Source organism: Nematolebias whitei, chromosome 2 (genome assembly GCF_014905685.2).
Source record: "Nematolebias whitei isolate Nwh7 chromosome 2, NemWhi1, whole genome shotgun sequence".
In the NCBI taxonomy this organism is placed as follows: Eukaryota; Metazoa; Chordata; class Actinopteri; order Cyprinodontiformes; family Rivulidae; genus Nematolebias; species Nematolebias whitei.
In genome coordinates this window covers 1,980,602-1,993,778 of record NC_056499.1, presented here as the reverse complement: position 1 = coordinate 1,993,778, position 13,177 = coordinate 1,980,602, and the positions used below count along the sequence as shown (strand labels likewise).

The window sequence follows — 13,177 nt, the reverse complement described above, 5'->3', positions numbered from 1 at the left end:
GGGCTGCACCCGAGAGCTGCAGCAGCCGGGAGGAGGCGGGGCTGCACAAATGCAGCGGAAGCGCAGCAGTTTCTGTGCAGCACAGCGCTCCAAGTAGAACAGGAGATAACCAGATATTCTGCTTGTGCCCTCACTGCCCTGGGCCCCTTAGAGATCATGGGCCCCTGGGCAGTTGCCCATATGGTTAATCTGGCCTTGGGTCATATAATTCAGTTTGGTTTAACAAATCTGAAAATAAATGTCCTTTCTAAAAACGTTGTAGTAAAATTCGCCTGCTAGCAACAGTACCTCAAATGTTTTTATTTGCCAAAAAATAAAATAAGTTAATGAGTATTTCGGCCTTAAATTGACTGTTTTTATTTGAAGAGGTTTCCCGTGAAATTTAGAATGCGCGCGCATTCCAGGAAGCTGATCTGTTCTGGCGGGGCGCATTCTTTAGCACGACACCGGATGTTACGTAGCAGAAGGTGGGCGCAGCCTCCGAACGTGGCCAACGGGGCTGCAGCGGAGCGGCTTCACTGGGAGCCTGTCAAACACGAGCAGCACGGCCGACATGGCGGACTGGGGTAAGAACTTTAGTCGGGCAGGACATCGTCCGCTCTGAGGACGGCTTGGTTCGGGAAAGCCGAGCGCTCCGCTGTTAGACGCTGTGTGTAGATGTGGAGAGGCCTAACGGACGCCATGTTGTTGCTCTTCCAGACGCTGACAACTTCGAGCCGGAGGAGCCGATTAAAAAGGCGGCAGCGATGGACAAATGGGAAGGCGAAGACGAAGATGAAGACGTTAAGGTAATTTGGTGTAATGGCTGTGAGGGACCTGATCACAGGTGGATGGAGAGTTTCCGAGCGGGTAGACAGATGATGGGGCTCTTCCGCCCTGCGGCTTAGCTTCGTGCTAGTTGACGCTAACTCATGCGGCTCAACCCGACAGCCTGCTTCAGCCTGCCGGAGGCCGCTGTTCGCGTTTCTGCGTGTAGGCACCGCGTCAGGTGTTGACATGCCTTCTTGCACTTCTACATTTAATGTCGTTATCGTTTCGTTCTGACAGAGTTCCTGTTGACACAGAAACCGAGTGGTTTTAATGGCGTGTCTGTGAGCTAACAGCTAGCTAGCTCCCACCAGGCGCGCGACTCAAGTCCGTTTTAAACGTGAGCTTTAACTTTGGGACAACTTGGATAAAACACGGTTTTGTTTTGTGGCCAGACCAAACGGCAGTCGTCTTTAAGTTGTCATTTTTTAAAAACATTTCTTTAAAAAGGGTTAGGAGCGTAGGTGCATGAGTCACGTTGAGCATGCGGCGGCGTTAGCTGCTTTAGCCTCAGGTGATGAACTCATCAGGGGCCAGAACTGGGCCCACTGCTGTTGTTGCTTTGTGACGGTGGTGTTCGTGCAGGACCAGCTGTCACTTGAACACCACAGCAGGTCGTCAGTGATGAATGCTTGACCTGTGGAAAGTGCTGACGAAGTGCTGGTGCCCAAACAACGGGTCCTGCTGTTCAAGTAGGAAGAAGCATCTGGATCCATGTGTGTGAAACTTGTTGTTTGGACTTGTAATAAACCAAACGACGTTTGTAACTTTTCAGTTTAGATTAGGATTAAAAACAACATGCGCAGTAGGAAAGGTCTTATAATAAGGTCTCTACAGCTCTTTGTGTAATACATTTACGATGCCTAAAATGTTCTGAAATTTGAAACTGCTGTTTTAATGAATAAACTTTTACGGTGGATATGTGTGCCAGATATGTGTCCGTCTTTTTTCTTAATTGAAAAGAACATTTCTAACATTTCAGATAACCCACAATAGTTTTCCAAGAAAAAGTTACATCGTCTCGTTCGGGTTGTGTCGTGCTGGAATAGATTTTATTTCATTACGAAAAACTCACATTTTAAATGACAAAAAATCTTAGATGAGATGAGCGTCATAAAAAAACACTGAGCGTTTTAGACATTTGCAGTGACTGGGATGTGAACGTTGGAGAACGGCTCGACTCACAGTTGCAGTCTTTGAGTTTTTAATTTGTTAAAATAAAAACTTGATACAACTTTTTTCCTCAAATTACAGTTTTTCTGCCGCGTCGCTGCTGGCACTAGATCTGTTGTTTTTTTACACCTGCACAGAAGCTTTCCTCTGAAAACATTTTCAGAATATCTGGGTCTAAAAAGCCACTCAGACAACAAATAATTATTATATACACTATAGATATTATGTTATAAATAATTATCTGAACTGGTCTGACGCCGTCTTTCCTCGAGTGTACTCCAGTAGATAAACTTGTAACTGTTGGGGCGGCTGCCAAGTTGATACAAAGGAAGTATTTGCAACAAAGTGGACCACAGTACTGTAGTTTCCTAAAATTAGCCAGTCGACAGCTGCTCGTCTCGCTGGTCCCAAACTTTACAGCCGTGTTCTTATTGTTCATGATGGTCAGCGTTCAGCTCCACCATCCACAGTTTCTCACACCACTTCAACATTGTGCTGACAAGCTGCTTTTTTAGCAGCTCATGCAGAAGAAACATGTTTTTTGTTAACCAGGCTCAACGATAATTAAATATATGATATAATAAATGTGGGTACTGGTGATTCTCCTCATGTAGTATTTGTTTAAAGTCATTCTTCAGGTTTTCGTTGTCAACAGTTTTGTCTTCATGGGCGGTCACATCCAGAAACCTCTGAACTGGACCAAATGATGAATTTTATATCACTCAAGTTTCACAAAAGTTAAAACTATTAAGTTAAATTGAGCTTAAATCTGCGTTTAAAAAAAAGACTACAAATAGCCTTTTGTGGAAATATGTCTTAACATTTTTTAACCTTTTGATTCTGCCTTCATGATGCAGTATTTTATATTTTTAAGGAAACAACAAATATTAGAGAATGGCTGGCTTTTAAATAATTTTCGTAAAATGGCAACTGACACTTGTGTAATTTACAGGATAACTGGGATGATGATGAGGAAGAGAAAGAGGCAAAAATAGAAGCAAAGAAAATGGGTACGTTTGTTTTTAAGCCTTCAAAAAAACCTGTTCTGTGTTCAAGCTGTCTCCTTTCTCTGTTAAATTAATTTGCATTCCATAATTTAAACTTTTTAGAGACGAAAGTCTCTGAAAAGAAAAGATTAAGTGAAAAGATCAAAGAGAAAGAAAACCAGTTAAAGAAGAAACAGGAGGAGCTGAAAATGGAGCTGGAGGCCAACGTGAGTGTTTTGGACTGTTGTTGTCCACGGAGCTGCCGTCCACAGCTTCACTCATTATTCCGCCTTGTGTCGTTCCAGCAAGAAGAGCTCGCACCTGAAGAACTACTTGCAGAGAAGTTAAGAGTGAAGAAATTACAAGAAGATGCAGATTTGGAACTTGCAAAAGATGCTTTTGGTAAGCTTGGCTCCGATTGTTGAATTTCCCTCGTTGCTCTTCTCTGATGGTAGTTTGAGGTTGATACCTGTTGGTACAGGCACAAGTACCTTAACCCTGCGATACAACGTCTTATTCTTCGTGCACTTTTCATCCAGGTGTCAGCACTGTCACGGGTATCGATGCCATGTGTCCATCTTCCAAAGAAGAATTCACAGAGTTTGAAAACTTGCTGAAAGAAAAGATAACCCAGTTTGAAAAATCTGTCCATTATTCAAGTTTCTTGGATTCGTTGTTTCGAGAACTTTGTATTTCATGTAAGACAGTAACTTTTGCTTTATTTATTTCATTTTATCATTAGTTACACTGGATTTGAGTCCAAGCCGACTTGATGAATAATAATAATTTTATTTTTTACAGTGGAAGTAGAGGACTTGAAAAAAATCAGTGGTTCCCTTTCTGTCCTACTTAGTGAAAAACAAAAACAAGAAAAGGTGAGTTGGTTCTTTTAATACAGTAGGGGGTGCTCTTAATCTACTACAGCTGGTCACTAAAGGCTTCATCTTTAGTCCTTAATTTACCTTTTGCGCTTGGTGTATATTAGTTACACCATTAATACTTTATCTAAATGTTAAATGCCTGTTTTTTCCTGTGACTTTAGCAACAAAACAAAGGAAAGAAGAAGAAGAAAGGAATCTTGCCCGGTGGTGGATTGAAAGCACAGATGAGAGATGACCTTGACTATGCACAGTTTGATGGTGGTTACGCCCAAGACTATGAGGACTTCATGTGACACTGGTTCCATCACCGCCTCCTCGTGCTGTCCAGTGCCACCCTGGAACGTCTGAACTGTGTTGCCCCTTTCATTTTGCTTCAGTGACCAGAGGGACTATACCAGGAAGCATCTCGTCTCAACGCTCTGTCCTAACATTAAGAATTGCCTTTTCTGTCGACTCACACACAATCGTGGAATCTGTTGCTTCACTGGAGGACACATCGCACCAGCTGCTGTCTGACTCTTGCAGGGCGCTTTTATTCAATCGATGCTCCTGTTCTCATACCAGATATTCACTATGGCAGTTTAAGTATAGTGACATAGAAACAAGGTTCTATGCAAACTTTCAGACCAGAATGTCGTGTATTATAGGTTGTACTTACTGCTGTTGGGTCTTTTACAGAAACAAATGTAAATATCTTTAACTTTGGTTGTCAAATGCAGAACAATAATTCAGTACAATATCAAGTTTAGTCTCTGGAGCAGTGGGTAACTTGAGACGGGTGCAACATGTAATTAGTACAGATTTTATCAAGAGAACATGACATTCACTGTAAGGAAAAAGGCAGAGTTCAAGAAATGGGACTTTAAAGCTCCACAGCCATTCTTTATCTTGATCCATCTCTGGAATATCCTTGAAAATATAAAGCAGAAATTTAGCTTACTAGTTTGATTTGTACTAATTCAGGAAAAGCATGCAGATCAGGCAAGTGGGGACATCTTGCCACAGCTGGTCGGATTAATATTTGCTTCTGCGGGCTTGTATCAAGTGTGATGAGGAGCGGGGGCCTTTGGGCTTCACCCCACCATGTCTTCATATGGGCCACAGGGACCGTAGTTGAAAGGGACACGTTTCTCCTTTTTTCCTTTTCTAGCTATTGACCAGTTCCACAAGTCATCAAATATATCCAGTTTTGAAGATACAGCATCTGTTTTTTTAAGCATCTAATTTAATAAATCACTGGTCAAAAGAACAAGTTGTGTTTTAGTGTTTGTTAGACGTGTTTGAAAACGAGCACGATCGCTGTAGATCTTTTCTGAAAATGCAAAGTTTGAAGTCTAAAGGAAATGTCCAGTACAAGGTAAAAAAGCAGGTTTCTTTATTATAAAATATTAACACGACAACTTATTCAACTTTTCAACTGAGTTTTAGTTGACTTAACTTCGCCATAAAACATTACACATGACAGTTGTAGATTATTTATGGGGGGGGGGCAGAAACAAACAACCATGCACTTTACTCACAATGAGCTCATCCTTTTCATTTAGGGATAAATCCTTAAAAATGTTCCTGTTAACTGCTAATCTTTCGTATTTTATGTCATTTGTAAAAATGTTTTTTAAAGTCAAACTAATCCAGGCTTTCAGATGAGTTGGGTTTCTGGCACTAGTTGCCATGGCGATCCACCCAGGTGAAAGGTGAACAAAGTCGATGGTACTGAAAACCCAGAACAGTGAACGCACCAACAGTTCCTCAGCACATGAACATTCATGAAGTCATCCAACCAACCGAGGAATATTCTGCTTACTGAAAGTTTAGCATTAAAAGATGATGCAAAATTCACAAGGTGCAAAACTAATCAAATGTTTTGGATAATCTTTGGGGGTGGGCGGGGCGGACAACTTTAAATTGCTCCCTTCTTGAATGACGTTTGAATAAATGAAACGTACATTGATCTACACTTCAGTAACTGGGAAGATGCTGGATATGCTTGGAAAACATCTGCATGCATGACTTTCAATATCACTTGAGTATTTACAGGTGCTGGTCATACAATTAGAATATCATGAAAAATATTTCAGTAATTCAATTCAAAAGTGAAACTTGGATATTAGATTCATTACACACAGACTGATATATTTCAAATGTTCATTTATTTTAATTTTGATGATTATAACTGACAACTAATGAAAACACCAAATTTAGTATCTCAGTAAAATTAGAATATTGTGAAATGGTTCAGTATTGAAGACATCTGGTGCCACAGTCTAATCAGCTAATTAACTCAAAGCACCTACAAAGGCCTTTAAATGGTCTCAGTCTAGTTCTGTAGCTACACAATCATGGGGAAGATTGCTGCCTTGACAGGTGTCCAAAATGTCATTGCTAAAGAGGCTGGCTGTTCACAGAGCTCTGTGTCCAAGCACATTAATAGAGAGGTGAAGGAAAGGAAATGATGTGACAGAAAGAAGTGTACAAGCAATAGGGATAACTGCACCCTGGAGAGGACTGTGAAACAAAACCCATTCCAAAATGAGGGGGAGATTCATAAAGAGTGGATTGCAGCTGGAGTCGGTGCTTCAAGAACCACCACGCACAGACGTATGCAGGACATGGGCTTCAGCTGTCACATTCCTTGTGTCAAGCCACTCTTGACAAGAGACAGTGTCAGAAGCATCTCGCCTGGGACTGCTGCTGAGTGGTCCAAAGTTATGTTCTCTGACAAAAATAAATTTAGCATTTTCTTAGGAAATCAAGGTCCCAGAGTCTGGAGGAAGAGGAGAGGCACAGAATCCACGTTGCTTCAGGTCCAGTTTCAAGTTTCCACAATCAGTGATGGTTTGGGGCCATGTCATCTGCTGGTGTTGGTCCACTGTGTTTCTGAGGTCCAAGGTCAACACAGCATCTACCAGGAAGTTTGAGACTTCCTGCTTCCTGCTGCTGACCAACTTTATGGAGATGCGGATTTCATTTCCCAACAGGACTTGGCACCTGCACACAGTGCCAAAGATACCAGTACCTGGTTTAAGGACCATGGTATCCTTGTTCTTAATTGGCCAGCAAACTCTCCTGACCTTAACCCCATAGAAGATCTATGGAGTATTGTGAAGAGGAAGATGTGATGCACCAGAGCCAACAATTGAGAAGAGCTGAAGGCCACGATCAGAACAACCTGGGCTCTCAGAACACCTGAGCAGTTCCACAGACTGATCCAGTCCGTGCCACGATGCACTGCTGCAGTAATCCAGACAACAGGAGCAACAACGAAGTACTGATGCTAAACATGTTCATACTTTTCATGTTCATAGTTTTCAGTTGGCCAACGTTTCTAAAAATCTTTTTTTAATTGGTCTTGATTAATTTTCTGAGATACTGTATTTGGTGTTTTCATTAGTTGTCGGTTATAATCATCAACATTAAAATAAATAAACGTTTGAAATATATCAGTCTGTGTGTAATGAATGAATATAATCTACAAGTTTCACTTTTTGAATGGAATTACTGAAATAAATCAACTTTTTCATGATATTCTAATTTTATGACCAGCACCTGTATTTATGTGGGCGGCTGTGGTTGAGTGGTTATAGCAGTCGTCTGCCAGTGGGAGAGTTTGGGGGTTCGACTCCACCAGCAGTCACATGTTGAAGTGTCCCTGGGCAAGACACCAAACCTCTCGTTTCCTCCGGTGTGTGTCCCATCAGTGTATGAATGTGATACAGCTCTGATTATTCTTTGTAAACACAGAGCTGTATGAATGGGTAAATGAGGCTCAGGTTGTGTTGTAAAGAGCTTTGAGTCTTGATAAGGTGGAGAAGCTCTAGATAAGTGTAGTCCATTTACCTTTATGTGACAGATGCAACAAGGTAATTTCTGCTCGGTCAAATGAAGCCAGGTTGAACGACTTCACAGCACGGATTGAAAATGATCCGAGCAAACGAGCTTCAACATATTTTAGCTGAGCCACTCACATGGTCACAACCAAATTAAACAGTCTCCACCTGATAAGTTCACATTTAATAGAAAAGCACCTGCAGAAAGTTCTGGCAAACCACCATAAGGGAGGCCACTCATTTTTTTAAAGCTTTCAGGTTTTCATGTGGCCATGCCTTCAAAGTATTCTTCATTAAAAAAAAAACCACATCAAATTTTAAGATATAATAGTTTTTTGTTGTTGTTGTTGCTTCAATTTAAAACTGATAACCTTCAGAAAAATTTGTATAATTTGACACATAAATCAGTTTCTAAGTCTCTGGAATGTTACATAGGAAAATTGCCCCAGTGTCCAATTATTTCCAGATTGAACCACATGTTCTAATGGTGTCGAGCCTTTAACTGGGGTGTTTAGCTTCAGACTTGTGTTTGCCTTCCTCAAGGATTTCTGGTGCTGCGTTTACGGCTGCTGCGGGACGTGTTGGCCCTCTGCCGGCGCCTAGTCTTTCTGCTCTCTCCCCTTGCAACACTTGTGACTATCTGACTTTGAGAACTTTGAAGAGCTTGAAAGACACTCTGGCGTGTCACTTCACGGTCCCCACAAGTAAAAGTCAGAGCTACACCCTCACTGGTCTTCATGACCCTAGATGTGCCATCAGAGGTGCCATCAAAGCAGCGCCCAAGAGCAATCTCCTTTGCAGTTCGGGGATCTTGTTCTGTCTCCGTATAGATTCCATAGTTATGGCCCAGAGGGTCAAGAGGTGCAAGCATGGTGAACTCATTGGTGTCATTATTGACGGCCAGAGGCAGGTGGTTTACTAGATAATCCTGAAGCATTGTGTTTACGTTGTCTCTCCTACAACTTCCCTGAGGGATCACTTTCACCAGGGTACGATCTACACGATCCTGATCGTACAGCATCCCACTGCACTTGAACTCCAGGCACACAGCTGAAATGGTTGCATGATCCATGTCACGGATGCTGCGAGTGTCTCTAAGGCCATAAAGCTGGCCTACAGTCTTTGGATGGGTGCCACCCATGTTGCGAGAGCGAACATTAATTTCATATGGGCTTTTAATCTTGATCTTGATGTAGCAGGCCCTATATTCCATAGGTTTGGGCCACCAACTCAGGTAATTCTCTGTCCAGCTCATTGAGTTATCTTCATTGAATGGCACCGTGTTATAATCGTAACCGTCTCCTTCAACTCGTGAAAACCGGAAGTGAGCTGCACTGAATGGGGCCTCCTCACATTTTTTCAAATTCTCAAATGCGTACACTGGCCCATTTGCTTCCTCTGCTACATTGGGACTTGGTTTTGCCACATTGATACTGAAAGCAGTCTTTTTCACTTGGGAGTCCTCATGGTCAGTCCGCCTGTAGTTGAGTTTTCCCAGGTAAGGCTGTGGTACTCCAATAAGACTTGGATTGAGTTTGGGAGCAGACGAGACAGCCTCCAGTTCCTCCCCTCCAAGGTTGGCCATTACATATGCAATATAGGCATCAGGCTTTTGATCATCGCAAAAGGCAGGAAGACAGGCTCCACTTGGGCCAGTGACAACACTATCAAATCGACCCCAGGCACGTGGATTTGAGGAGAAACCAGCCGTTGGTTCCATGTTTATGAGGCTCACTACAACTCCCTCTACCTGTTGGCTGTTTATAAAGCGTTCACTTCGAAAAGCTCTCACTTTCACATAACACCTGCGGTTCTCTGGCACGTCCAGGTTAAACAAACGTCTCTCTCTGATCTCCATATTTCCAATCAGAAATGTTCTCTCTTCTCGTTTGCCTCTTTTTTTCTTCTCCAGATGCAGACTTCCTTCCTCCTCCCACAAGCCGGTTTCAGGGTTCAATGACCATAGCTTCATGGTGTTGAGGTGCTCAGACATCTTCACCTGAGCAGAATCCAGGAACACCTTTACCTCACCTGCATTAAGGGGTTCATTGTTTTCCTCACCTCTAAAATCAACTGAAAACATGCCATAGGTTCTCAGTGGCAGGACATCGCCTTCATCTCCTATGAAATTGAGATCACTTGGAGCAGCAGCAGCTGTGGAGACATCTCTGGGGTCTAGAAATGTAACACTTGCATTGACGTTACCAGTGAATACTTCTCCATTTTCCTTATAAAAAGAATAGGGGGGAATCTGGATCTGGACCATTGCCTCCTGGCCTCCTTCATCTCCAAGCTCCAATGTGTTGGTTTCCAAGGGATTGATGGTCACTGGAACTTTTTTTCGTAGAAGTTTGATCTCGTGATAAACAGCCCCGCCTTTAGCGTTAAATGGAAGTACCTTTGTAGTGTTGACAAATTTTTGCATGTTGTCTACAAAAGTTAGCACCAGCCTTTCAGCGTCTTTGGGAACCTGAATGGAGAAGGTGCCTTTGTAGCCTGTGCGGCTGATTCTGACTCCATTCATGAAGATATGACCAAACCTCATTGGCTCACCGTTGTCTGCAGCGATAGCTCTGCCGTGTACAATGGCCTTGGTGTCCACACATTTCTGACAGCCACACTCTGTCACCACCATGGTGGGCAGCTGGTAGCCCTGGCACATTAGCTGCCTCTTCTCCATCTTTGCCACACCACAGCAGTAAGCCACTTTGTCTTTGCACCTGATGCCATTGTCCAGCTGTCCAGCACATGCACTCAAGGGGCATTTGCCCACGTTGTGGTAGAAGGAGTTTGTGCTGTTTTGGTAGCAGTCGTGGGGAAGACGGATGAGGTGAGATTTAGGCTCTGGGTGACACGTGTGCTGCTCGTCTCTACCTGTGATTGAAATGTGTGAATAAAATGGCATTAATATATTATGACATATTTCGTTGCTGGTTGCTTGATTACTTTAAAAGGAACACACCTATGATCCTGAGAACAGCTGGTTTAGTCTTAACAGCTCCAGATGGACCACTTGCTCTGCAGTAGTACTCCCCTGCCTGCTCAGACCGTAAATCTTTTAGGACCAATGTGCTTTCAGAATGGATTTCCATAAGACTGTTGTTATGAAACCTGTTGGTTCACATACAAGAAGAAACGAGCAAATGTTCATACAAAGCGATATAAAGACGTGGCACTCTTTAGAGTCAAAACATGCTGTCTGAATTCAGCTCTTACCACTGATACTTGTCAGGCTCCGGAGTTCCAGCCACCTTGCAGCAGAAAGCAGTACTTTGTCCTTCCCTCCTGACCTTGCTCTCAGGGTTGCTTATGACATGAAGCTTTTCTAAAAGTAGATAAGAGATGTTAAAAAGGTGTTTTTCCCCTGCAAACTCAATATCCGTTAATATCATTTTAATTTTTTTAATTTGTTTTAGTTCAAATTGACTTTACCGGCTCTTTTCAGCTGCACACTGAGAACTGAGGTGCGCTCAGCGCTGATGGGCACGACCACGTTGAGGGCGGCATGACCCTGCAAGCTGACTGTTAATGTTGTGTTGCCGTCAGGGCAGACGCCAAGGATGCGGAAATGGCCGTTGTGGTCTGTTATAGTAAGGAGTTTGCCCGAGCGAAGGATGGCAGCCCCCTCAGCAATCAGACCTCCAGCTCTGCGCACGGAACCCAAAAGGATGTGCTCGTCACACATGCAAGCATCGCAGTCAGCATTCACTCTCCCCATCACACAGTGCAAGGAACAGTCTAAATATTGAAGGAAACACAAGGTGGAGGGTCAGGTCCAGTTTCTTTATTTCACAAGGTCATGCTCCTGACTCTAGAGAACTGATCTTTGGCTACAACAGTTTGCTCACCGGTCTGTTTGCACTCTGGCCCGTTGCAAGGTTTCCCTTCTAGTTTAGACCCACTGCAAGACGCCGATTGAGACTGGCAGCTTCGATAGCGAAGCTGCACACCCACTTGACCACAGAGGGCAGGACATGGGCTCCAGCCTGACCACAGAGCCCAGGTTACCTGAACGTCCGAACCTGTCTCTGCTGGGACACAAAACAATCCGTTTTTAAAAACATTGTTCAGAAGAAATCGATATTCTTTGCAAGTATTTGATGTCTTACAGCACAGTAAAGTCTAATCTAATTTGAAAGCAGAGTCCACACTTGGTATACAAAATGGATGGATGGATACTTTATTGATCCCAGGGGGAAAATTTGAGAAATGATAACATCCATCCATTATCTTTTACTCGCTTCTTCCATTTTGGGTCGCCGGTGCCCATGTCCGGCAATCACTGTGCAAGGGGCTGGGTACACCCTGGACGGGTCGCAAGTCCATCACAGGGCCATGATGATAATAAATAAATAATAATAAATACAGTATATATAAAAAGTTAGTTTTTATCCAAACCTTTAGGACAAAGAAAACGAACTGCGTAATTAGAGCAGATGTGTCCAGGACTTTGCTCAGCATTGAGGCACCAGAATCCCACCGTTGGGTCTGCGTGGACCACTTCCCCCGTTTCTCGAGCTGAGACCCATTCTGTGGTTCTGGCTTCGACTGCTCTTGGGCTCTCACACACTCGGGTGCGGTAATAGAAACGAATGGCATCCAGCTGTTCGTAGTCTCCACGGCCTCCAGGGTGGTCTACATTGTACCACGAGGTCCACTCGTAATCGTCTAGACATGAAGTTTACACAATCAAACAAGATCTAAATATTCGTTCAACATATCGTCTGTAACTAATAATACATTTAAGTTTAAAGTTTTTGAACATGAAACTTGCCATTAGAAAGATGGACGACAGGAGCAGGCTCGTTGTCGCCACCTCTGAATGATCCTACAGCAAACACAACACATCAGTTCAAATACTCCGAGCTGCCGTCGTGTGTTTGTGCCTCACCAACAGGTTGCTATTACAAAAGCAACATTTTTAATTTAAGCAAATCTGAAGTTAAGAGAGACACAGCAAACATGTTTGTGCCACACGGCGATTCAGAATATGAGAGATGACTGTTCACAAACATCATGAACCGCTTGCAGCAGTGAGGAGGTCGGGATTTATTAGCTAAAAAACAATAATTACAAGATGACATGGACTAAACAGAGGCAGTAAAATAATGTCATTGTTTTTGAATTATGCTTCAAACAGACTGGATGATCATTTTCTTCAAGAAGTTTTTCAAAATCTCTGTTTTCCCTGACCTTCATCAGCGTCTGCACGTGGACCAAAGAATCTTGACCCTGGGACACAATATGTGAGGAAATGCATCTGTGATGACAAGTAACCGTTAACGTGGTGAAATGTGAAGGCTGTGCTGTTTAAAGTCGAGTGTGACATCTGAGTCACTTTTACTACGAAGCAGAAAAACACTTCATTGAGCTAAACGTGCACGAGTACACGAACGAGTTCTATTCCACAATCAACATTCTCATGCATTAATCATCCCAGAAGTAAACAAGTATCCATCCATCCATCCATCCATCCATCCATCCATCCATCCATCCATCCATC

General features: G+C 43.0%; 2 protein-coding genes across 2 annotated transcripts in view; one reads left to right on the top strand and one right to left on the bottom strand.

Annotated features, from left to right (window-relative positions):
- Positions 1-446: 446 nt before the first annotated feature.
- Positions 447-5,082, top strand: eif3jb (eukaryotic translation initiation factor 3, subunit Jb). The gene is made up of 8 exons (XM_037695402.1): positions 447-566; positions 700-788; positions 2,933-2,990; positions 3,090-3,193; positions 3,272-3,368; positions 3,506-3,664; positions 3,768-3,841; positions 4,009-5,082. The coding sequence occupies exons 1-8, from the start codon at positions 554-556 to the stop codon at positions 4,138-4,140; spliced, it is 726 nt and encodes a 241-aa protein (XP_037551330.1). The 5' UTR covers positions 447-553; the 3' UTR covers positions 4,141-5,082.
- A 3,064-nt stretch (positions 5,083-8,146) lies between these two features.
- The window catches only part of LOC119425133 (cartilage intermediate layer protein, nucleotide pyrophosphohydrolase), a 5,846-nt gene continuing 815 nt past the window's right edge, over positions 8,147-13,177 (bottom strand). The window contains 7 exon segments of the mRNA XM_037692667.1: positions 8,147-10,548; positions 10,637-10,785; positions 10,891-10,999; positions 11,107-11,412; positions 11,523-11,700; positions 12,041-12,342; positions 12,449-12,502. Coding sequence (XP_037548595.1) covers positions 8,213-10,548; positions 10,637-10,785; positions 10,891-10,999; positions 11,107-11,412; positions 11,523-11,700; positions 12,041-12,342; positions 12,449-12,502 — 3,434 coding nt within the window. The 3' untranslated portion in view covers positions 8,147-8,212.